The 27032-nt window shown below is 45.1% G+C and overlaps 1 protein-coding gene across 3 annotated transcripts in view; it reads right to left on the reverse strand.

Moving 5' to 3' along the window:
* The window catches only part of ATXN10 (ataxin 10), a 254113-nt gene that overhangs the window by 216520 nt on the left and 10561 nt on the right, over window positions 1–27032 (reverse strand). For 2 of the 3 annotated variants that reach the window (XM_040439132.1, XM_040439131.1), the window contains exons 2-3: window positions 11721–11897; window positions 7536–7618 (exon numbers count right to left, since the gene is read on the reverse strand). In XM_040439132.1, the coding sequence (XP_040295066.1) occupies window positions 7536–7618; window positions 11721–11897 (260 nt within the window). Of the gene's footprint in view, window positions 1–7535; window positions 7619–11720; window positions 11898–19980; window positions 20129–27032 lie in introns of those variants that run through there. The other variant, XM_040439133.1, reaches the window with a different exon arrangement.

Here is a 27032-nt window from a genome sequence, read left to right on the forward strand (position 1 = left end):
CGGCCCTAAAAAATCTATATCGGTCGATCCCTACTAAATATCCAAATTTTTTGTTCCACCGATTCAGAATCCAGCTCTGCATGACACGGTAATGTGCTTGAGCCCATTGTACTGAGGGGATGCAGGAAGTTAGAAGGCCCAAGAGGCTCATCGCCTCTCTTATAGAACATACTCTTTTCAGTTGGAATATTTTTACCTTCTGTTTGAGAGCCTGGATCTTGACCTGAGGGAGAAAGGTTTTTTGTTTTTGTGAATCCAGGGTTACACCTAGGAAGGTCACGCTCGTGGAGGGATGCAGGACAGACTTTGACCTGTTCACTATCCAGCCCAGCTCCGCTAGACGGGACAAAAATGTTTCTAAGTGAGGTAGAAGGAGAGACCTTGAATAGCCTATAATCAAAAAGTCGTCCTCTTGTCTCATAGGTGCTACCATTTCTATTACCAGTTTTGTAAAAAGTCTCGGAGCGGATGAGATCCCGAATGGGAGGGCTGTGAACTGGAAGTGAAGGATCCGGTTGTGTAAGTCCTGAACTGCGAATCGCAGGAATTTTTCATGGTCGGGATGGATTGGGATATGATAATATGCGTCCCTTAAATCGACCGAACACATAACTGCTCCCATATTTATCAGGGGGATTACCGACTTCAGGGATTCCATCTTGAATCTCCTGTATAGGACAAATTTGTTCAAGTGCTTCAGGTTTATTATCCTGCGAAACGATCCTTTCTTTCTTACTAGAAATAAAGTTAAATAGTATCCCTGTTTTAATTGGGAAACTGGGACTGGAACAACCACTCCTTTTTCCACTAGTTCTTGGACACCTGAAAGAATGTTTTGTCTGGAATCTACATTTGTGATGACGAATTTTGTTGGGGGGATGGAAGTGAACTCTATTTTGTATCCTGACCGAATGATTTCCAGAGCCCAGGGATTTTTTGTTATTTTCTCCCAGGGGCCGAGGAAATCCCTCAGTCTCCCCCCAACAATGGCGTCATTGCTTATCGTCAGACTTAGTCTGGGGTTTAAAAAGGAATCCCCTACCTTTACCCCCTTTAGGGTAGGCCCAGCGGCCTGATTTGCCCTTGCCCTTATAGGACCTGTTCTGGCTGGCGTAAGGACGAAAGCACTGGTTCCTTATATAAGGTCTATCTTTTGGGAAGCCCTTCTTTTTATCCGCGGCCTTCTCTAGGATTTTGTCTAAGACAGGGCCAAATACATATTCCGCTGAGAAGGGGATAGAACAGAGCTTCATCTTGGAGGCTTTGTCCCCAGACCAGGACTTCATCCATAGCGCTCTACAAGCAGCATTAGATAAACTCGCATCCCTGACGCTGAATCTAATGGATTCGGCCAAGGCGTCAGCTAAAAACCCTGTAGCAGATTTCAATAACGGTAAAGACTGAAGGATTTCTTCCCTAGAAGTTCTGTTCCTTAAAGAGGACCTTTCACTTGTATACAAACTAAAAACTAACTATATCAGTGGGCAGAGCGGCATAGCCAGGCTATGAGCTGGGCGCTGCGATTGGCCAGCGCTGCAGCAAGGGACACGCCTCATACAAAAAATCAGTCCAGTGAGCGCAGACACCAGAGCCTATACCGGGCGAACGGAGCGGCGCCCAGACATACTTGTAAGTGCAGGGGGACCCCTGGGCGCCGCTCTGCCCACTGATATAGTTAGTTTTTAGTTTGTATACAAGTGAAAGGTCCTCTTTAAGTGATTCTCCAATTCGTTCAACCACAGGAACATGGATCTGGCCACAGACGTGGCAGCTATATTCGTTTTGAGCCCGTACATGGATGCCTCCCATGATTTTCTTAGAAGGGCGTCCGCTTTGCGTTCCATGGTGTCTTTAAGCTGAGCAGAGTCTTCAAATGGCAAAGCAGTCTTCTTATTTACTTTAGCCACCTGGACGTCTATTTTTGGGGTTTCATCAAACAGTTTAGACTGAGATGGATCAAAGACTAAACGGTTTTTGAATTCTTTGGATATTCCCAATCTTTTCTCCGGTTCGGACCACTCTTCCAACACCATGTCTCTGATGTTCTCATTTATGGGAAATACCATTGCCCTTTTTACTCTTAGCCCTCCGAACATTTCGTCCTGGATGGAATGAGTTTTAGGGGGCTCCTCAATCCCCATGGTGGCACGAACTGCTTTTAATAGGTTGCGCATCTCCATAACAGAAAAATAGAATTTCCTATCACCTTCCGAAATTTCTCCTTCGGAAAGGGAGGCGTCCTCCTCCCACGGTCTGGAGGAGGAGGCCTCATCCTCCATGTCCGAATACGAAGAAGAGAAATCTCTTATCCTCGGCCGTTTAGCTGGAGGTTGGGGATCAGGTACCCCGGACCTGGCAGCTCTCAGCTCCTCCTGAACCACCGATCGGATACTTTCCATAAGAGAGGGCTGTTCTTGGCGGATTACATCCGAAATGCAGTCTTTGCACAACTTTTTTGCATATCCCTCAGGTAATTTTTTTGAGCAAGATTAACAGCGGGAAGGCTTTTTAATCTTTTTCTGTGCCTCCTTAACCTGGGGATATGAAGAATAAAAGAGGGGTAGAGCAGTCAGGGAAGACGTGAGAAATACCAAGCAAGTTAAGCAATTTAGGTAATAGAGATCCCACCAGGGGAACTTACGGGAGGCGGTAAGGGGGCATCAGGCTCCAAAGAAACCTGCAGCTCAGGACCCGACATGCTGGGGGTGCCAGTGGAATAACTGGTACTTACTCAGACCTCACATCAGCGTCTGCCTTGGCTTGCCCGCTTCATATACCGCTCCATCAAGTCCATGAAGACTTCCGGGTTGGTCACATGACTGGGACCCCGAAGTGACGTCATCAATAGTAGACGTCGGCGTGCCCGCCCCACCGGGGGGAGAGGAGGAATTATGCGGCCCGGGAGCAGTCTCCAGATGAAATGAAACTAGTCCTCCCGATACGCCCAGCCCAGCATAAGCACTCAACCGCCGGCGGGCTGGAGAGCTCCCGCTGGAGCTAAGGTAGGAGACCATCCTCGGACATCCTAAAAAAGTAAAAATAAAAAAAGAGCAAGGATAGTTTCCTCTTCATCTCCCTGACCCGCAGGGAGACTCTTCTCTGCCCCTGGCCTCAGTAGGGACAGGAACACTGGGGAACGGAGGTGGGAGGGGGCAATTTAACCTCTTCTCTGTTCCTGCCCCTACAGAGGTCATGGGTCAACCTCCTGTGTGGCAGTCATGGTGATGAAATGGAAAATATGTTAAAGATAATACAACCGAATTCATTCAAACGGATGCAGATGGTTGTATTATCAGTAACAGAAGCATTTTTGCTGAGCCCTGCCGGATCCAGCAAAAACGCTAGTGTGAAAGTAGCCTCAGGCAGCCCCCTGGGCATCGGCCCATCTGGAAATTTCCCTGTACTGTCTATGGCCAATCCACCCATGGTACCAGGTAAAGACTCACTCCTACGTACACTCAATCAATGAAGGGGCCAGGACCCAATCATTCGGATAGGTGCCAGTCCTATAGAGAACATCCCCAGATTATAAATTGGTGGCTAGTCCAACAAGGATTACAGAATAAGAAGAGTCACTTATGCCATGTTGGTTTCTCACCAGCCCAATCTCTGCCCTCCTTTCTTAGGACCTGGGAGAGGGACTGTTCTTTTTAGAAACCCAGACTATGCTACATGCAATGGCGACCATAATTCCCGATTCAACCTGTTTAACCCCTTAGGCCTCTTTCACACGGGCGTTGCGGGAAAATGTGCGGGTGCATTGCGGGAACACCCGCGATTTTTCAGCGCGAGTGCAAAACATTGTAATGCGTTTTGCACTCGCGTGAGAAAAATCACGCATGTTTGGTACCCAAACCCGAACTTCTTTACAGAAGTTCGGGCTTGGGATCGGTGTTCTGTAGATTGTATTATTTTCCCTTATAACATGGTTATAATGGAAAATAATAGCATTCTGAATACAGAATGCATAGTAAAACAGCGCTGGAGGGATTAAAAAATAATAATAATAATTTAACTCACCTTAGTCCACTTGATCGCGTAGCCGGCATCTCCTTCTGTCTCCTTTGTTGAATAGGACCTGTGGTGAGCATTAATTACAGGAACAGGACCTTTGATGATGTCACTCTGGTCATCACATGATCCATCACCATGGTAAAAGATCATGTGACGTTCCATGTGATGAACAGGATGAGGTCCTGTTCCTGTAATTAATGCTCACCACAGGTCCTATTCAACAAAGGAGACAGAAGGAGATGCCGGGCTACGCGATCAAGTGGACTAAGGTGAGTTAAATTATTATTTATTTATTTTTAACCCCTCCAGTGCGGTTTTACTATGCATTCTGTATTCAGAATGCTATTATTTTCCCTTATAACCATGTTATAAGGGAAAATAATAATGATCGGGTCTCCATCCCGATAGTCTCCTAGCAACCGTGCGTGAAAATCGCACCGCATCCGCACTTGCTTGCGGATGCTTGCGATTTTCACACAACCCCATTCACTTCTATGGGGCCTGCGTTGCGTGAAAAACGCAGAATATAGAGCATGCTCCGATTTTCACGCAACGCACAAATGATGCGTGAAAATCACCGCTCATGTGAACAGCCCCATAGAAATGAATGGGTCGGTATTCAGTGCGGGTGCAATGCGTTCACCTCACGAATCGCATCCGCGCGGAATACTCGCCCGTGTGAAAGGGGCCTTAGAGGCTGTGGTGAATAGCTGCAACTGCATCCATCTTCCCCGATTGTGGGGTGCCGATGTTTGCTATTGCAGTCAAGGGCCTAACAATTGACCCAGGTCTTCCATGGACATATGGCCGTTAGGGGTCTGCCAAAAATAGAGTTCAATAGAATGCTTGTCAGATATTATCATCCCACTGGAGCGCTCAATCTAAATATTTATACTGAGAGGTATAATACAATACAGGAGTACTGCAGCAGAAATGATCAGGTGGGCTTGTGTACAAGTAAAAAAAAAGTAAATAAAAGAAAAATGCATAAGAAAAAAAATTCTAATTTTCTCATTCTTTTTTAACCCCTTAGTGACCACTAATACACCTTTTAACTGATGTAAACATAGGAGGTTTTGGTTTTAATCAATCACCACATGTACCCAAAATGGCGCATTAAAAACTAGAACTTGTCCGGCAAAAAATAAGACCTCGTACAAGTACATTGATAAAAAACGAACAAAAAAGTTATAGCTCTTGGAATGCTACAGTATTTAAAAAAATAAATAAATGTGGTGGTCACTAAGGGGTTAATGTTTATAATTGTTATCACCACGTGGACCCAAACTCCAAAATGATCATGTTAATTAACCTGCAAGGTGAATGCAGAATGCCAAAACTTGCTTTTTTTAGCCACCATGCCTCCAAAAAATTAAATAAAAAGCAACGTAGCCCAAAAAGATCTCAATAAAAATGTCAACTACATTCCTGGAAAGGTCTAGTAAGGAGTCTCCCAAAGACCAGACTTCTATGAGATCCAGTACAATGCTCTTAATAAAAACTTCCAGAATTAATTCCAAACTATAAAACCATCTTCAAGCAGTATTCAAATCACAAAAAAATGGAACCAGGAAGAAAAGAAATACCGCAAGTCAAGGCCGCATCTCGAATAAGTATATAAGTTATTGAAAAAACACGATCCAAGACAATTAAAATCAATTGTATACAATTATACACCCATGTGTGGACTGCAAATATGTCCAACACACAAACCTACACATTTTATAAATAGAGTATAAACATACAAAGATACACGATTATGGCATCAGAAAATATACATATGCACTAGATACTTATCTTATCCAATATTAAGCAAACATGATTGTGCAGGTAAGAAGGTATCCCCACGCGTATCGCCAGCAAGTACTGGCTTCCTCAGGGGTTCAAGCATCAAGATATTGTGTCTAATATATAAACATGATTACGGTAGATTCTGATCAACATCAACTGTGGTCAATTTGTGATGCAGGAGGCGTGGTTAGAGAGAGAGGCAAGAGAGGGATCAATGAAAATACCTTGTACCCCGCGGTGCAGGACCATGTGCGCGGGCGATGGCGCCAGGAGCCAAGCCATAGCATATCAGAACCACCGTCCACGCATGTGCAAAATGGAAGTCCGGCCCATGTGCCTTCCAAAGACCGGAACTGCAACGCTAAGCAAGGACTGCCAGTGTGCGCCTGCGCTGGACCCCGGCAAGGCGTGCCAATTACAGGAAATATGGGCAATAATATATTAAAAGGTCCGTAACCTATCAAAATACATATTTATCTGGAAATATAGTATCTAATTAAAAAATAAATCAGTAGTGTAAAATCACCATAAGAGTGAAACTATATAATGTGCGCACCATCTAATAAACAATACATAAATGATCTCAAATCCCAAAATGAAATGGTAATAATGGTAATAATAATAAAAAAATAATAATTTGTATAATTGAAAAAATTACTCCGCGAGGTAAAAATATTATTTAATACTGAAAATGTGTCCACATTATACTAATCAGTCTAATTTGGAAGAACAATATATGCGCAAATATATGAATAGGAGACCCAAACCAAAAATTATTAAGAAATACATCGTCCATAAACTCAAGACCATAATAAATTAAAAAAAAGTGATAACACCCACATTTCATATAAAATTAAGAAATACCAGGAAAAATCTGGATTCTTAAACATTAAAAAAAGACTGTAGAGCGCAAACAAAAATGTAAATAATAAGTGAAAATAAAATAGAAGAGAGGAATATAAATAAAGAAATTATTTAAATTCATGTATTGATCTTCCAACGACCAGACATCTACAAGATCCAGCACAATGCTCTTCATAAAACTTCCAGAATTAATTCCAAACTATAAAACCATCTTCAAGCAGTATTCAAATCACATAAAATGGGGTATAGCAGAGGCGCATGCGAGTAGGAGACATGCTATGGTTGAGGGGTCTTAGTCCTTTGTCATTCAGGTCATGAATAAGGACTAATGCCGAAAAAGCGTCAACCACAGTTTCTCTATTCACGCATGCCACCGCTACATCCCAGTTTATGTTACTTGAAGTTGGTTTTATAGTTTGGAATGAAAGCTGGACATTTTATGAAGAGAACTGTGCTATTTCTGGAGATTTGGAAATATGTGCACAGGAAGAGGAGCTGATCAGCTGTATACTTATATCAGACCTCTATGGCACATCTGTAGACCATTTCAGAAGACAACCCTTTAAATGACTTAGAATTTAAAGGAATTGTACCAACTCATACACTTATCACTAGGACTAAGCATCTGATTGGTGAGGGTTCGAACCACAGGGATCCCAACCGATTACAAGAACGGGAGTGGTGGAGAGGCGGTCAAGCATGTGTGTTGCCAATCCATTTTTACTGTATGGGATTTCTACTATTTCTGGCAGTCCCATACAGAATGGATGGAGTGGAAGAATGAATGCTCAATGAGACTTGGATTTTATCAGAGCTTCTCTTTAAGAATACACAATATTTTCTGAAGCCTGTGAGGAGCTGCTTACCGACTAAACAGGATTCTTGCGAGTAGTCTGATGTACTTAAGACTGTGATGAGAGTCGTGGCTTTCTCAATCAGCCCCATGTTTCTGTCACATAAAAAGAATTACAATTAGGACCAAATGCAATAATCTTGAGAGAAATGTGAGAAATATTTGTCAACTATACAGTCATACAAGTATATTTCAAAACCATACAAGCAGGATCACCACCATCATTAATGGGGTATTCCCATCGATGACACTGATGGCTATGCAATCAATGTCAGATAGAAGTGGGTCCCAGAGGTGGCACCCACTTCTATGTCCACAACGGGGGTCCGAAGTCAAGGAGAGCACAGTGTCTCCATTAGCTGCTATGGAAGTTCCAAAAATGGCCAAGTGGGAGTCCTTAAATATTTTCGGAAGTCCCGCAGCAGTGAATGGAGTGCAGAATCTCCTGTTATCTTCATGTGCAGTCTATGGGACTTATCACAGCATCTAGTTTCCACCTACTATAGGGAGAACTGAGAATAAGAGATAGAGAACGCAGAAACTGCTTTAAAAAAAAAAAAAAAATATTATTAATAATAATAATAATAATAATAATAATAATAATAATAATAATAATAATAATAATATGGAGGATTTAAAGGGGTTGTATGAGTTCTAGATACTGAAGACCTAGCCTCAGTGGGGGGTCCAACCCGGGTAGCCCCACCACCCGGTAGTTCTCAGCGGGTCCCCGGAGCTGGAAATACAGCTCTGTTCACTTTTTCGCAGCCATGCTAGGTTACTGCAGCTCAGCTGTGATTCACATGTATTCTGCAGTAACCTAGCACGGCCATTACGCAGTGTACAACGCTTTCGGTGTTATTAGTCATGTACACACGTGACAGCCTATTCTGAAAAGCTACCTGAAATGACGGTACTTAAATGGAACCTGTCACCAGGATTTTGCGCATAGAGCTGGGGACATGGGCTGCTAGATGGCCGCTAGCACATCTGCAATACCCAGTCCCCATAGCTCTCTGTGCTTTTATGGTGTTAAAAAACGTTTTGATCCATATGCAAATGAACCTGATATGAGTCCTATATCCGGAGATGAGTCAAGCGGAAAGGAGCCCAGCACCGCCGCGCGTCCTCCGAATCTCCTCCTTGCTGGCTGACGTCACAGAGCTGGAGCGCCGAAATCTCGCAATGCGCGAGTTAGCGCATGCGTAGTGTCGGCATCATGTTCATTCCCTGTGCTGGCATCAGCACAGGGAACGAACTACGCATGCGCTAGCTCGCGCATCGCGAGATTTCGGCGCTCCAGCTCTGTGACGTCAGCCAGCAAGGAGGAGATTCGGAGGACGCGGGGCGGTGCTGGGCTCCTTTCCGCTCGACTCATCTCCGGACACAGAACTCATATCAGGTTCATTTGCATATGGATCAAAACGGTTTTTTTAACACAATAAAAGCACAGAGAGCTATGGGGACTGGGTATTGCAGATGTGCTAGCGGCCATCTAGCAGCCCATGTCCCCAGCTCTATACACAGAATCCTGGTGACAGGTTCCATTTAAAGGGATAATGGATTGGATTTTATAAAGTCAGGTAACAAATCTTTTCCATTCTTTCTGATACAGACCAGTGATGGGGAACCTTTTAGAGACTGAGTGCCCAAACTGCAACCCAAAACCCACTTATTTATCGCAAAGTGCCAACACAGCAATTTACCCTGAATACTACAGTCCAATATAGTATATCTTCCATGTACTTTATCATTCAGCTATAATAGCCTGCCTACATTCAATGCACTGCCTGTGCTGTTCATAGTGCGTCCTGCGCTGATGAATGGCAGGAAAAGTATAATGCATATTGGTACACCATAGACTTTTTACTGGGTGTTGGAGCCCTCTCTGTGGGCACCGAGTGCTGCATCGGGCACCTGTGCCATAGGTTCCCCACCACTGATAGACTATAGGCAGATGAACTCGTGTACACATAGTCACACTATATCCATGTACTTGTCATTGTAATATGACACACTCAGGCTCTGTTCACATCTGCTCCTTGGTTTCTGTTTAGAACACATGCCAGTGTGCAGAGCTGGATTTGTCATACAACAGTGCTCAACATACTCCAATGATTGAGAATGGGGTCCACTCTCCGCTTTCTTTTCCGTCAAATGTGACGAGACTTCCGAGGGAGTGGATATAGCTTTATTGAAACGCCCTCTACTGCAGATGTGTCCCGGAGAAAATAGACGTTTGTTGTACTGCACAGGTTAAAGGAAAGCACTGTGTAAGCACAATATCCGTCCCTATTGCCTTGGCACAACGTGCCCTGTGCAGAATACTTGTATGTTCGTGTGGTTTCACTGTGTGGGGCAGAAGGCTCTCCCTTTAATTAGGTAGAGAAAGCTTGCATAATGTTACCACAAAGCTCAGGGAGCTGCTCAGCAGATGTCACTGCAATGTTCGGAGATCCTGGAGCAGTGTACATTCAGGGAACCGGCTAAAAGGATGATCATTACCCTGATAACCCCAAGCTAAAGCTGTGGTTCCTTAAAGGGCAAGTATTACTAAGCTCTGCTTATCAACATTGGGAAGAATTTATTCCCAAAGCCGCCCCCCCCCCCCCCCCAACTGTGTTTGTGACTATTTTCTGGTGCACCGAGAGGCGGACCCAGCCTGCTCGGAGCACAGCTGCACCCCCTCCTTCGCTCCTTAGCCTTTCCCCTCCCCTTGAGTGACAGAACCAAGTATCCCGTCTTTCCTGTAATCCCATGCATGCACTGATAAATATTAAAACAGTGCATGTGCTGTATTACACCAACAGATTATCGGACCAATTTCTGTCCAATCAGACCAATAGTTGGTGTGTATAACAAAAGACGTGTGTGTAAACGGCCAACTGGTTAATGATTGGTCAGAAAATCTACTGGTGTAAATGCCCCCTAATTGTGCACGCGCAATTGAAGATTCACTGGCGCATACATGGGATTACAGGGCCAGGCAGGAAGACAGTGAAGAGGTATGGCCCTTCAAGGCGAGGCGGGAGAGGGCGCAGCAGTGCTCCAGAGGCACGGCGCGGGGCTTAGCCTACATGCAAGACTAGTTTCTCAAAAACAAGTCTGAATAAGAGAGGGGTCAGTAAACAGGATCAACCCTACCAGGTAGTATGTCTGGTTTGATCGGGTTGATCCTGCTGACAGACTATCATTTCGTTTTCCAAAACCAGTACCAATGCATTTTATAATTTATCTTTATACGAGGTCAATGTGCATACTAGAAGTTTATGAATTGCCAACTAGGTGTTACCAGTTGGGGGGTGCCCCTACATAGTCTGCCACTGTTCGATCGAAAACTTTGACAAGGGGAAGATTAATATCCAATTTGACTGTAACCATCACTAGGGGAATTGAAATGCATATCTATTCATACAGCTCTCATCTGTCTTCAGTAAGGTCCCCTAGAGGTGGCTACAGAGACAGAACTTTCATATTAAAGGGGTTGGCTCATCATAGACAATGGGGGCATATCGCTAGGAGGCTGGGACCCGCACCTATATAGAGAACGGAGCCCCGAAAGTGAAGAAGGGCGCACTGCGCATGCGTAGCCACCTTCCATTCATTTTCTATGGGGCCAGCAAAAAGTTCCGTTGAGCCCATAGAAGTGAATGGGAGCGGTGGCGGTGCGCTCCCATTCACTTCTATGGGGAGCCGGTTTGGTGGACCGGAGTCCCCCAGCCACCACCTTGAGGGGGCTCCGTTCCCGATATAGGTGCGAGTCTCGGCGGTGGGACCCGCACCTATAAGACAACCCCTTTAACTCTATGGCAGGAAGGAGGAGATATGGAGTTCTTCAATAAAGACAATAATTGACTTACTTGCTGGATAATGACCTCAAATTGCTGAAATGTAGAGACCATACCAAAACAGCAAATTCTTGGGCACGGATAAAGGGGAAAAACATAAGTAATGGAATGTGAGAGCCTAGGTAGCTTATAAGATCATTTCTCCTGAACTAGAAAAAAACTCAATATCAGATGAATTGAAGATGAGGCTAGTACACCGTGCTTTATTGCGTATGCGCCAAAAGGCGCTATAGGAGGCTTGTAATCAAACCAGGAGGGGGGCCGAGCGATGTGTCCACCCCCACATCAGTCAAGGCCAAATCACTGCATCACGCTTTATAATGAAGCTCCACTCTGCAGGTAAAGCGTACCTGATGGTATTCTGATTCGGAGGGCATTGTACGCAGGCGTTTCTCAAGCACCGGAAACATTCAGCGGTCAAGTCAAACCAATGCTCCACAGATGGAACAATCTGCGTTGGAATCTCCTGCAGCGCTCTCGACAACATCTGTAATATCAAGGTGAATATCTCCTCATCTGCTGCCTCCCTGGAAGAGAACACAGACACAAGACTGAACAGAGGCACGAACCGCATACCTCCCATTGCTACATCGTACACCAATCAGAGAACGACTCACGCCCCCCATTAGGCTGGGTTCCCATGCAGCTTTCTAAGGCAGAGCCAGGAATGGATATTTAAATACTGGAGAAGGATTAGTGGGGAATTCATCATTCCTCTTACACCTCTTTTTGGTGTAGAAAAGCTGCAAATCCACCGCATTTGCGACTTTTCTAGTTGCCATCTGCATTCTACGTCACCCTCACCAAGTCTACCAAAAAAGAGGCGTGGCAAGGGAGGAGTGAGGGCGGGGCCCGCCTTGAGAAATCAGGGCCTTAGTCTTTCCTTTACATGTGCCCTCACTTTACAATACGCTCCAGGCTTTGGCTTTAAAAACTGCACCGAATATGGGAACCCAGCCTCAGGGATTCGGAGTTAATAAAAGATAATCACTGTTCTATAGATTAACACTTTATGGGGAAGAATGTTAGAAAAAAAAAAAATGCAACTTCGTAATAGATTTTTGACATTTCAAATTTTGGAAAACCAAAATATCGCCAACAGGAGCATAACCCTATCACTCATGTGTGGACACATAAAAGCCACTCTACCAAATCACATAGACCACACATGTAATATAACAAAACATCACTTTATTAAAACACAATGTAACAATGACAATAAACACATATAAAATCATGCGGTTGAGTACTGCGATAGAGACCCCACTTGGAAAAGCTTGGCGAGGCGAAACGCGCGTCAGGGAAACGGCTTCTTTTTTCCCCCCGGGTTAGTAGGGCACATCAATTTATGTCTATTTTTGTATTTATGCATTGATTATGGCTGCACCAGTAGACTGTATTGATCACTATTTGAATTTTAATACCCGTATGAGCCAACTAATGTGGGTTCAACCTTTTACTCAGTTGGTAGTCCGAGTTGTTTTTCCTACAGTAATTCCTGGTACTTGCAATTTTGCACTGGTCACTTTATCTAATATTGGATGGATGCACTTTATTGGGCAAGTGGGGTCTCCATCACAGTACTCATCCGCATGATTTTATATACCTGTTTATTGTCATTGTTGCATTGCATTTCAAATTTTGCACCATTAACCATACAGCATAAATAAGTGGTTGACTTTATTCTGCAGGTCAGAACTATTAGAGCAGTCCCAAATACGTATATGTTGTTATGTTACTACTTATTACACACGACAAAAAAAAAAAAATATAATATTATTATTATATTTTGGGGGAGATTTATCAAACTGGTTTAGTTGCCAATAACAACCAATCAGATTCCACCTATCATTTTTCACAGCTCCTTTCGAAAATGAAAGGTGGAATCTGATTTGTTGCTACGGGTATATAAGCCACTTTTACTTTACACCAGTTTGATAAATGACCCCCTTTGTTTTTGTGTCGCAATATTCTGGGATCCATAACATTTTCATTTTTCCCATCACAGATTTGAGTGAAGGCTTTTTTCTTGACATAAGAATGGATTTTATGGGGGGGGGGGGGATTTGTTTGAGGGCTTGAACTTCTTTTTTTTTTAAATCAAATCGTTTTTATTGAACAATAAATACATAGTAAAACATAAAACAATACGTTGTGTTTTCCTTTCTTTACATTATCCACCGTGTGGAATCAGTGAACAACAGTAATCATAGAGATACCAACACACAGTTTTAACACGTATCTATACATTACGTGTACACTTGCTAAAACAAATATTTTAGACATAGAATTACCAATATCATAACCTTCCCAACATCCCTCCCCCCCTCACCCTGCCCTAACCCCCCCAACCCTAACAACTGGTCTTGACCGTCACGAGCCTATATAACCACATGGGTATGAGATAACCATTCACTCCACATTTTATCAAACTTCTGAGGACACCCTCTCTTCACATACACCCCTTTTTCAAGTATCATCATGTCATGCACCTTCCGTTCAAACTCACTCAGTGTGGGCGGACTCCCCTGGATCCACCTCATAGCAATCAGTTTCCTGGCCACATATAGCAATCTCCCCACAGCTACCCTAACCAGTTCAGTCCCTCCAATCTCAGACACATACCCCAGAATACACACCTTAGGATCTTTTTGGATTTTCAATGTCAGTTTGCTATTAATCATATTCCTAACATCCTCCCAATAATTACCAACTACTGGACAAGACCACAGCATATGCAACGAGTCTGCACCATCTTCCATACACTTTGGACACTTGTCATCACTTCTCACTCCTATCTTTTTCAGGAACACCAGTGTTTTGTATACTCTATGTATGATAAATAGTTGGGACAGTTTGCCCTGTTCACTCAAGGACACCTTGGGGACTCCTTCCAATATATCTTCCCACTTATCCTTAGACATATCTCCCACGTCAGCCTCCCATTTTTTCATTCTTGAAAGCGGATATCCCTCTAAGAATTTTTCCAGTAAAAGAGCGTACACCTGTGATATTAACCCTCTTTTTCCCCCACCTGTCGGAAGAACAAGCTTATGAACCACCTCCATTTGAGCTATCTCGCATCCTTTCCGCAACGTGACCTCAAGGGCATGCCTTATTTGAAGATATTTATAGAACCACTCCCTAGGGATATTAAATTCCTGCTGCAGGTTTTGAAATGACTTACATATCTTGTCCTTAATTGTCCAATTCTCGTCACTCCATAAGTTTCCCAGTTCCTAAGTCCTGGTATGGCAAATAGTTCTGGCAACAAGTGGTTCTTTCCAATAGGAGAAAGTTCACTAATACCTCCCACTCCTCTTAGCAGCTTCACCTTTGCCCAAACTTTTTTCATAAGTTCAATAAGAGGGAGTTTTTCCCTCCCTGCATGCATTCCTGAGCCTTCCAGAATGCCCATGAGGTCACGACTGCCCAGCCAATGCTGCAATATCTGCCCAGTCATGTCCGGTGCTTGTAGATCAATCCATCCCTTAAAATGCTGACATTGGGATGCCAAAAAATAAATCCATGCGTTAGGGACAGTTAGGCCCCCTTCCGACTTAGAATACTGTAATGTCTCCAGTTTGATCCTAGCCTGTACATACTTCCAAGTAAGATCTCTAAATATAGAGTGAATTTTCTTGAATCTATCCAGAGGGATCCAAACGGGAGCATTATTCAGTACATATAGCAACTGGGGCATCATAACCATTTTTAAAAGGTTAACTCTACCTACCACCGAAAGAAAGAGTCTACACCATGACCTCACTTTAAGCCTAAAAGTAGCCAGCAATGGGGACAGATTAAGTTCTTCAAAATCCGATAGCCTCGGTGTTATATGTAATCCCAGATATTTAAATTTATCCACCCAGGGCACCAAACTATCTATTTGTCTGCCTGTCAGGGCCTGCCCATCAATTGGCATCAAAGAGGATTTTTGCCAATTTATCCGAAGTCCAGAAAAGCTACCAAATCTGTCAATCAATGCCATGGCCGCATCCAGGGACGCACCAGTATCGCCCATGAAAAGTAGAGTATCATCAGCGTACATAGCCACTTTATTGTGCAGCTCGCCGTATCTAAACCCCTCTATACTTGTTGATAAGCGAATATGCGCCGCAAGCGGCTCTATTGCAAGAGCAAACAATAAGGGCGACAATGGGCATCCCTGCCTGGAGCCCCTGGCAAGGGGAAAACAATCTGACAACCCTCCATTAGCTCTAATTCTCGACTAGAATACAGGACCTGTACCCACTGAATGAACCGCTCACCAAAGCCCATAGTTCTCAGGACCCCCCACAAATACCTCCATTCCACACTGTCAAACGCCTTAGCGGCGTCAAGCGCAAGCAAGGCCCTGTCTCCACTGTTATCCGCCGGAATATTTAAACTAGTGTACAGCCTACGAAGATTAATAGCCGTCGATTTCCCTGGCATAAACCCAGTCTGATCCGGGTGTACTATGGTCAGAATCACCTTTGACAGCCTGTTCGCCAACACCTTCGCCAGGAGCTTAACATCAGCCGTGAGAAGTGAAATTGGCCTGTAGGAATCCGGTATTTTAGGATCCTTTCCAGGTTTAGGTATAACCACAATTATAGCTTCCTGCATCGAATGTGGTAACGAACCTGCCTCCAATGAGTGCTCAAACACCTTAAGTAATTCAGGGAGTAATATCCCCTGCAGCTTTTTGTATACCTCTACTGGGAGACCATCAGCTCCAGGCGCCTTACCACTTGCCATGTCCCCAAGTGCAGCTTCCAGTTCCTCAAGTGTAATCGGCTCCTCCAGCCTTTCTCTATCCTCTTCTGACAGCACCGATAACTGTGCCTCCCCTAGGAAATCATTCAGAGCCTCATCAGAACTAGATCCAGTGGAAGTATATAGAGATACATAAAAGCTTTTTAGAATATCTAATATTCCTTTTGTGTCCTGGCTACTGTTCCCCATGTCATCTCTCAGTTCCTGAATGCAAGAGGAGCCCCTCTGGGCCTGCGAGACCACCGACAACAAATGACCCACCTTCTCTCCTTCGTCAAAAGATCTGACGATAAAAGCTTCTCTTTCTATCTGCGGCCGCCCTGGACTAAATGACATCTCAGCTGCTCCTGAGCTACCGCCAGCGCCTCACTACTAACCGTGGTGGGGGATCTACTAAACTCTCTCTCAGCCTCAGCCACTAGTACATGCGCCTTAACATCCGCCTCCCTGGATCTGGATTTATGTTTGTTAATTTCTTTCATCAGAACTCCCCTCAGGAATGCTTTCATGGCGTCCCATACACCTGGTATCGAAGCCAACCCTGTATTGATATCAAAAAATTCCTTAATTTCCAGCGAAATCCCAGACAGGTCACCCAACACATTCAGCCAATGAGAATTACACTTCCACAGCCTCGGTCCCTGTCTGAGCACCCCCAGGCACAAGTCAATCTGCACCAGAGAATGGTCCGACAACGACCGAGGATGATAAACGACATCTTTAACCAGTGGTAGCATTATGTCGTTAACAAGGGCCAAATCTATACGCAATAGCGAATGGTGCGTGGCGGATCTACACGAGAATTCACGCTTATCTGGGTTACGCAATCTCCATACATCCTGTACTCCTACTTCACCCAAAATATTCCTAAGAGCCGCACTCCCCGGTGAACCACCTGCTCCTTCCACCCGACATCTATCTAGGGAGTCATTCAACGTGCAATTGAAGTCCCCCACCAATAGCCACGGCAACCCAGGGAAATCCGCCACAAAGCCCATGATCTCTCTTATTAATGGGGAAGCAAACGGTGGAGGCACATACACAGACACCAGCACCACCTGTATTCCATCCACCTTACACACAACACACACATATCTACCATCCGCGTCCACACAATCCTGCATATGTTCATACCTAATACTACTATGCACAATCATACTTACACCTCTAGAATGAGAGGAATGAGTTGAATGTAACGCATGGATCACCCAATTTTTACTCATCCAGTGTAAATTTTCTCCAGTCAAATGCGTTTCCTGAAGGCAACATATAGCCGGCTGAAACCTCCCCAAGTATTGAAAAATGCACTGCCTTTTCCGTGCATCCGCCATCCCTCTCACATTCCAACTTAAGACTCTAATCACCTGTGACATGGTAAAACTTCAAACCATATTTGAATCTCACAGCCCACTCAGACAACATTCGCTCATAGTTCAAGACCTTAACCCTTCCCCCCAACCTTCTCCCTGCCCTCCCACCCCCCTCCCTCTCGTAGTCAGGTTACTGTATCTGGGGATCACTGTCCCCTCAGTATCCACTTCACACATTAAAACAGGGCAATCCGAGAGCAACCTGCCCCCCAACCTACAATAAACATAACAGTTTATAACACATTTCCTCAGGTAGAGAATCCTCCCCACATCTGAGAAATACATTTTACTTTCTTTACCGCCTGCTCCCTCCTCAAGAACTACCATGTGGTAGCATTACATAATACACTCCTTAACTGGTGCAACATTTAAAGCAATCCTAGAGTGCAAATGCATATATAAAGTGAACATAAGAAACATATATCTGCCTCCTTCAAGTGTCCAGGGCTCCACTTCTCAATTGTCGCTCATGGACGTCCAGCCACTGCGCCGCCCCCTCCGGATCTTCAAAAAATCTGGTGGATCCCAATGCCACCACACGCAGTTTAGCAGGAAACAGCATAGCGTACTGGACTTGTAGAGCTCTCAGCCTTTTCTTTATATCCATAAATCTACTTCGCCTCCGCTGCACTTCGTTGGAATAATCCGGAAATATGGACACTTTAACCCCATTCAGGACCATCTCCTCATTGTCCCTTGATTGCCGCAGGATGGTGTCCCGGTCTTTAAAATGCAGGATCTTCGCCAGTATGGGACGGGGAGGTCTGCCAGGCGGAAGCGGCCGCATGGGGACTCTGTGCGCCCGCTCCACCGCATATGAGGATAGACCTTTTTCATGAAATAGTTGATGCAACCATTTTTCCACAAATTCGGTGGCATTATCCCCCTCCGTCTTCTCTGGCATACCCACAATCCGCAGGTTATTCCTTCTGGACCTGTTCTCCAGATCATCTGTTTTGGCGTATAAAGCAGCTATATCTTTAGCAGTTGTTTTTGCCGCCATTTGCAAAGGCTGAATAACGTCCTCAATGGTGGACACCCTCTTCTCCAATTCAGAAGTGCGTTCTGAAATTTTGTGTAGGTCATGCCTAATTAAAGACACATCCGACCTCAGGCTGCCAACTTGCACTGTAAGCACCTTCAGTGTGCTGTTACAACTGGCCACAGCGGCCATGATATCTTTTAAAGTAGGCTCTGCATCAACCACAGCTTTAGGGCCTACCGCGTCTTTTGCCGGCCGTGCAGGGGTTAATGGCGGCCAATTCACCGCATCTAGGGCCTCCCCATCAGTGGATCCATCCTCCTGTCCAGAGGAGGTATGAGCGTCCATCTCCTTTTCCTCGGCCCAGTCTCCCCCAGCGCTATCCGTGCGAGCAAACCTGCTCAGCTTTGCGGCCGCAGTCTGTCTCAGCTTGGGCTGTAAGGCCGGCCCCTCTTCTTCCTCGGCGCCATGCCGGCTCACCTCTGGCCTGTCAGATCGCGGCCCTTTACCGGACTTCCTCGGCATGTCGGCGCTCAGAAATTTACCACAGCACCCTCCTGTCGCCTCCCAACCACCAGGTAAGGAAGGATCAGCGATTTAGGGGGTTGCTACCACTCTAAAGTCAGGATATCTGCAGGAGCTCAGTGCGGTGCGACCTACTCCATGCGCTCTCAGGCCACGCCCCCCGAGGGCTTGAACTTCTAACTGATCACTGGTATAACACACAGAAGTAGTGTATCACACTGACAGTTAGCCTATTGGGCCTAGTAGGCTTCTATAGATGGCTGACCGTTATTGCTGGGCTGACATGGTGATCACGTAGGCCCAGCTCCTGTGACTGCACCAACACAATGCTGTACATACAGTAAATGTGAGATTGCGACAACTGACCCAATTGCAAAATGTAGATGTACGTGAAAATGTGAGAAGTGTTAATGGGGTTGCTTGGCAATGTAACACCGATGACCCATCTTTAGTATAGGTTATCAATACCAGATCATTAGGGGAACGACTGCCAGCACCCACACAGTTATCAGTGCGCGAGAACAGGCCCTTCAGCACCACGGCTCTGTACACTGGGTGGCAATGCCTGGTTACTGCAGAGCTGCCCACATTCATGTGAATAGGACCAGCACTGCAGTAACCAGGCCGAGTTACCACAGTGTCCGCAGCTGTGCAGTTCTATTGCCTGGTTCCAGTAAAAAACAGCTGATTAGGTAGGGTGCCGGGAGTCAGACCCATGCCAATCTGATGTTGATGATCTAACATCCTTGAAATATTTCAACATTTTCATTATCTGGGAGGAGATTTCTCCTGCACTCATTATCACCTCCTGCAGAGTCGGGGGGAAAAGCGGGGGAAGGGAAATGACAACTGCCCTGCACACAAAAGTGGTTGTCGATTTTTAAGTCCATTAAGCTATTCTTCTATCATAGTTGAATTTTTTTATCATTATTAAATTGTCATTTATGGAAGATAAATTTAATGAATCCATGCCTCGGGCCAACACATGAACGGATATGCTGTCACACAACTTTTGCCACCATCACAAAAATTGATTCTTCCACTGCGAGAAGGAATGTGCCAAGTATGCTTCAAAAATGGCACACTAGGCAACTTCAGGCAGTCAAAAATAATCCGACCGCTGTAGTCTAATAGGAGTGGGTTATTACTCTGGAAGATTAAGAAAGCATATGGCAATGGTTAATTCATATTCCCAAAAGACTGCTGTAAAAATACATTTCAGAACGCTTTTAGAAAAAGGAAAAAGTAAGGTTGTTTTGTTTTTCACCCGATTCACAAGCCCAAAACCCCACACTTTGGAGGCACTAGGTTGGTCTCTCCGATGAAGGCATTAGTGGTGAGCCACTGCCCAACACGCATCACTCCATCATTCCTAATTAGTAAAGCAGAAGGAAAAGTAGATAAAAATAAGCCAAAGCTACTGTGCAGTAAGGGGTAATTGCTCTGCATCCTCTGCCAGACGTACCGCCATCTCCTAGTTAACTACCGTACACTTCACTGCTGAGGTATCACAGACAGATTTTAATAGCTACAAAAAAGTGATGCAATGTGGAATATTTGAAGAAAATGTGTAGGTGCCAAATTAAAATATGCACGTCTCTCTACATTCATTTCTATGGAGTTGTGAAAACAGAGAGCTCCCTCGGCTATTTTGAGAAATTGGAAATTGTGAATGGAGAGAAATGCGCATGCGCAACCACCTCACCATTCACAATTTCACAGCAGCCACAAGATGGACGTCGGGAAACCCTGTGTCTTTAAGATGGGTGAGAGCAAATCCCAAACGGTAGTACCCGTACCTATTGGACATATACTGCATATCCTGTAGATATGCCATAAATGTCCAGATAGGAAGAGTCCTTTAAAGGGAACCTGTAACCTCCCAAAGCCATCCCAAGCCGCCAGCAGTACCTGAGAGTAGCCAGCAGTGTGTTTCTGATGATGCCTTTCTTCCTGAAGGCCGATGCAGCAAAAGTACTGAAAACGTTTTTATCCCCTGCCCGGCGCCCTTCTCCACACATGATTGAAGTCAAGAGGGCAGCGGCCTCCTTGCTTCAAGTCACGGTAAACACGCCCCCTTCCCTGCCCCTTCACTGTGACTGACAGCGCTTATGCACGAGAGTTCGGCTGCCTTTGGCGCGATTACCGTGACTTGAAGCAAGGAGGCCGCTGCCTCCTTGACATCAAGCATGTGTGGAGAAGGGCGCCAGGCAGGGGATAAAAACGTTTTTCAGTACTTTTGCTGCATCTGCCTTCAGGAAGAAAGGCATCATTAGAAACACACTGCGGGGTACACGCAGGTACTGCTGGCGGCTTGGGATGGTTTTGGGAGGTGACAGGTTCCCTTTAAAGAGGACCTTTCAATTGTAAAAACGATGTGAACTAAAGTATGCTGCCATGTAGAGCGGCGCCCGGGGATCTCACTGCACTTACTATTATCTCCGGGCGCAGCTCTGTTCTCCAGTTATGCCCTCCGGTACCTTTGCTCCTTAAGTTATAGTAAGCGGGTCTTCCCTTGTCCTGTGGGCGTCTCCTTCTCCTAGGCTGCAGCGCACAGCTCACAGCCTGGGAGGTTTTTTTCTCCCAGGCTGTGAGCGGTGCGCTGCAATTGGCCAGCGCTACAGCCTAGGAGAAGGAGACGCCCACAGGACAAGGGAAGACCCGCCTACTATAACTTAAGGAGCAAAGGTACCGGAGGGCATAATGGGAGAACGGAGCGGCGCCCGGGGATAATAGTAAGTGCAGTGAGAACCCCGGGCGCCGCTCTACATGGCAGCATACTTTAGTTCACATCGTTTTTACAAGTGAAAGGTCCTCTTTAAGTATAGATTTTGCAGTAAATTCACTTTATTTCATATGCTACATAACAAAAATAAATGAGGTTGTCCTCTTTCTGTATGAAGGGTTCCTCCCAAAAAAGGCTGATTACATGGAGTGACACTGAGCCTGGAAACCCCAATTATCAGCTGTAATCTGCAAGGGAACCTGGTAGTGTGTTACAGAGGACCAGTCAGCAGGATCAATACTACTGACCAAGTGCCGTACATGGAAAGTGCTTGGTTCTGGGATTTAATACGGAGCGCCATACAAGTAATCGGCTGTCAGTGACAGTCGAGGCCCCCGGGGAGAAAACAAATTACTGCTTCTGCCTTCCCCGTTGCTCAGTGCATCGCGCTTAAAGGGGTTATCCCATGAGTAATGTAACAAATGAAATTCAGACATCATATAGTACATAATAATCTCTAAGGCCTCATGCACACAAAAGGTATTTTCTTTCTGTGTCCGCTCCGTTTTTTGCGGGCCATATACGGAACCATTCATTTCAAAGGGCCCGCAAAAAACGGAAGTTACTCCGTGTGCATTCTGTTTCCGTATGTGCGTATTTCCGTTCCGCAAAAAAAGACATAAATTACTCTTACCAGTAATTGGATTTTCCTTTAGCCTCCACAACGGCACTACCTGGAGGTTGGCCCGCCTTCTCAGGGACAGGAAACAATAGCGAGATCAGCCAATAAAAGGGCCCCCTCCCTCTTACCTCTCCAGTTATTAACCTAGGACTCATGAAACAAGGAATAATTTTAATAATAAGGTTTAAACTAGAGATGGGACGGGGGATTCGTCGAATCTACGAATCTTGCTGGATTTGTGGACTCTAATCCCGACGTAATTTACCGGATACGAATCCGACGAATCCCGGTGGGGCCCAGACTGGTGGTGGCGGCGGCAGGGCACAGCAGAAGATGAGCGCTTAGCTGCTGCAACAGGGGAGGGAGAGGCGTTTCCTTTCCCTGTTCCTCTGATGGCTGCCGGCACAAGGCCCGCAGCCTATCAGAGGCCGGTGCAGGCGGCGCGATGACGTCATCGCGCCGCCTGAGCCGTACAGCGCGGGACACAGGCCAGAAGAGGCCTGCATCGCAGCAGAGGTAAGCAAGTGTTTTTTTTATTTTATTTTTTATCTGTTACTGGCACATTGGCGAGGGGGAGAGGTGAGAGGCACTAGGATACTACTGGCACATTGCAGGGGGGGGGAGGCACTATGATACTGGCACATTTTGGAGGAGATGGCACTATGATACTGGCACATTTTGGGGGGACATGGCACTATAATACTGGCACATTGGGGGGGGAGATGGCACTATGATACTGGCACATGGGGGGGGGGGGGGGAGAGGCACTCCGCACTTGATACTGGCACATGGGGGGGAGGAGAGAAGCACTCGATACTGGCACATGGGGGGGAGGAGAGAAGCACTCGATACTGGCACATGATTAGGCGGGCATCTATGGGGGGCACTGTGGGGCCACTTCTTATTGGCACATTATTGGGGGGGCACTATGGGGGCATCTACTGAGGCCACAAAGAAGGGGTATTTTATATGGGGGGCTGTGTGTGGTACTAGTATTATCAGGGGTATTATCTGTTTCTGCAGCATAGTATTGGGGAGCACAGCGGCACAGTATTGGGGGTGGTAGGATGATTTGTCCAAAAGATGCGAGGATGATGGAAATGTAGTAAGCTAAGATTTTTTTATTTTTGGTCAAACTGTAGAGATGAAAAATGACTGAAAAATGGTGGTCTGGTCTGAAGGGAAAAGATGAGGAAAGAGAACATCCACATCAAAAGGAGACGTCACTGGATGTAAGAGGTATGGGGCGCTGTATTACCCTGTATATTCTGTAGTGATAGGAGCAGGGGCGTAACGATCGCAGTCATAGAGGGTGCGACCTTGACGGGGGTGGAGGCGGAGGTTCAAACAAACTGACGCGGTCTGACTTTGTTTCTTATACCGTTCACACAATTATGTACAGGATTCGTAGGATTCGAGATTTGATATATTCGAGAACCTTTTCGAATTTGAAAAAAATTGGATTCGTCCCACCTCTAGTATAAACATAAACAGAGGTAATATCACTTAAGATAAGGTTCTTCAAACTCAATAGTGTGCCGCAAAAAAAGAAATGGCTCATAATACATAACAAAAAGGTATTTGAAAGTAAATACTTGTGAATATATATCTATATACCCCCTTTTTTTTTTTTTTTGAGTGGGAATCCTGTGCCGTTGTGGAAGCTAAAATGAAAATCCAATTACCGGTAAGCGTAATTTATGTATTTTCCTCACGCCTCCACAACGGCACTACCTGGAGGAATAACATAGGAGACTCTGCGGCCAAAAGATAAGTCTCTATTGGTAGAAACGTCCAGCTTGTAATGTTTAAAAAAAAAAAAAAAAAAAAAGGTACAAGGTTTGGACCATGTGGCTGCTCGACAGATATCTTCCAATGAGGCGGAGGCGCCCTCAGCCCAGGATGCTGACAATGCTTTGATGGAATGAGCTTTCAATGAAGGAGGGGGAGCAATCCCCTCAGTCTCATAGGCTAAAGTAATGCAGGCCTTTATCCATCTGGAGATGGAAGTCTTGCTGGCTGCTTTGCCTCGGTGAAGACCCAGATATTGTATTAGTAACTGGTTTGACTTTTTCAGATTCTTGGTTGCTTCCAAATACTGGAGAACGCACCTTCTAACATCTAGGTTATGGAACAATTTTTCCTTATCTGATGTCACCTGGGAACAAAAGGAGGGAAGAGTGATTTCCTGCTGACAGTGGAACCTGGACACCACCTTGGGAAGGAACTCAGGAGCATGTTTTAAAAAAATTCTATCCTCTAAAACCGTAAGATAGGGAGGTAAAATAGAGAAAGCCTGGATTTCTCCTATTCTTCTTGCAGTAGTGATAGCTAATAAGAATACTGTTTTGAGTGTTAATGTTCTCAAGGAGATCTCTTCAATGGGTTCAAAAGGCGGATGCATTAGCCTGGATAGGACCAGATTTAAGTCCCAAGGAGGGACAGAAGATCTAAGTCTAGGGCGAATTCTACTTGCCCCCTTAAGGAATCTCTTGACAACAACATTCAAATCTGAAAGCTTGCTATTCAGAAAAGAGCTTTGTCATCTTACCCTCCATGTGGGCTCCCCAGCCCTGCTGACTGGCATCTGTTGTGATGACTAACTGGTCCGTCTGTCTCCATTCCACCCCCCGGGATAAATTTGACTGGTTTGTCCACCAGGATAGGGTTATCTTCAGATACGATGGGATTCTTATCTTCTTGTTTAGGGATGTCTGATTTTTGTCCCAGTTTTTTTTTTAGAAGGAAGGCTTGAAGCGTCCTTGAGTGGTGCCGAGCCCACTTTACACACAGAATTGTTGACGTCACGAGTCCCAAAATTATCATTATTTCCCTGAAGGAGGCGACCTTTTGTCATCATTGGAAATTCCTGATACTGGAAATTAAATTCTGTTGTTTCTGCTCCGGCAGAAAAGAAGTCATACGGCATGAGACCAGTAGAACTCCTAAAAAGATTTTTTTCCTGTGAGGGGAGAAGACAAGACTTCTGTTGGTTTATTATCCAACCCAGGTCGGCTAGGGTTAAAAGTTGTCTGAAGGTGACACAGAAGAAGATTTTCTGACGGGGCTGCGATTAGAAAATAGTCTAGGTATGGTACAAAAGAAAATTCCTGCAAGATGAAGGAATTTTGCTACTTTCATCATGACCTTGGTGAATAATCTCGGGGATGAGACCGAATGGTAGAACTTGAAACTGATAGTGGCATAGAGATCCCTGGAACCAAACCGCTGTCCTTAGAAACTTCTGGTCTCTCTTCTGGATTGGAATGTGATAGTAGGCATCCGCCAGGTTTAATGTTATCATATAGCAATTTTTTGATAGAAGATTGACCACGGATTTTACGGTCTCCATTTTGAATTTTTTGTAAACAATGTATTTGTTTAGGGTCTTTAAATAATTTATCACCCTGAAAGTACCGTTTGGTTTTCTCACCAGAAATATAGGAGAATAGAATCCCTTTTCCTCTAGATGTTTGCCAAGACGCTCCTGATTCTTTTTTCTTCTGACCAGGTCTACCACTTCTTTGGGGCCGAAAGGATCGCCTCAGATGATAAAATTTTGATTCTGTGGGAAAGCCTTTTTTTCTATCTGATGCTTTTTCTAAAATATCATCAAGTGCTGAGCCAAACACTCTATCCCCCTCGCAAGGCAAGGCACATAGCTTGTTTTTTGATGCCGTATCCCCCGACCAGGTTCTTAACCAAATTGCTCTGCGTGAAGCATTGGACAGGGCAGCTGTTCTGGCTGACAATCTCACTATGTCCGCGGAAGCGTCCGCCATAAAGCTTGCGGCCTGTTTTAACATGGGGATTGAGGCTAGTATGTCTTCTTTCAGAGTGCCAGACTCGATGTGTTCCTCTAATTGACCTAACCACAAGGACAGGCTTCTGGCTGTATAGGTTGCTGAGATTCCGGGTCTTAGAACTGCAGTGGAGGATTCCCAAGTTTTTTTTTTAAGCAGACTCTCGCATTTTTTATCCATTGGATCTTTGAGTAAACCCAGATCCTCAAAGGGTAGTGCAGTTTTTTTTCGAAATTCTTGCCACTGGTGCATCCACTCTAGGGGTCTTGTCCCATGTGGCTGAATCGTCCTCCGAAAAAGGATATTTTCTCTTAAATATTTTTGATGCTGTCTTTTGTCAGGTTCTTTCCACTCGTTAAGAATTAAGGTTTTAATACTGCTGTGGACTGGAAAAACTCAATTTTTTCTTGCCTCCCAAACCTGCAAACATCTGATCTTGCACTGAGAGCGGTTCTTTGGGTTCCTCTAAGTTAATTGTGGCTCGGATGGTTTTCAGTAAGGAATCTGTCTCTTCGATTGGGCAAAGAGGCTTCCTATAGACGTCCTCAGAAATAGACCAGCCTGAGTCGGATGCGATTTCCCCCTCGTCTACGTCCGAGTCTTGTTCAATAACAGAGGCACTTGACGTAGAGTGTTTGGACGGGACAGTAGACAATTTTGCTTCTACAGCAGCCCCGACTTCCTCTTTAATAATGGTTCTTAGGCTTTCAATCAGTGTAGGGGATTCATCCGAGACCACCTTGTCACAACACTTCTGACATAGAGGCTTTTTATAGGAGCTAGAAAGCGCCTTTTTGCAGATGGCACATTTCTT

This window comes from Bufo bufo, chromosome 1, assembly GCF_905171765.1.
Source record: "Bufo bufo chromosome 1, aBufBuf1.1, whole genome shotgun sequence".
NCBI classification, from domain to species: domain Eukaryota; kingdom Metazoa; phylum Chordata; class Amphibia; order Anura; family Bufonidae; genus Bufo; species Bufo bufo.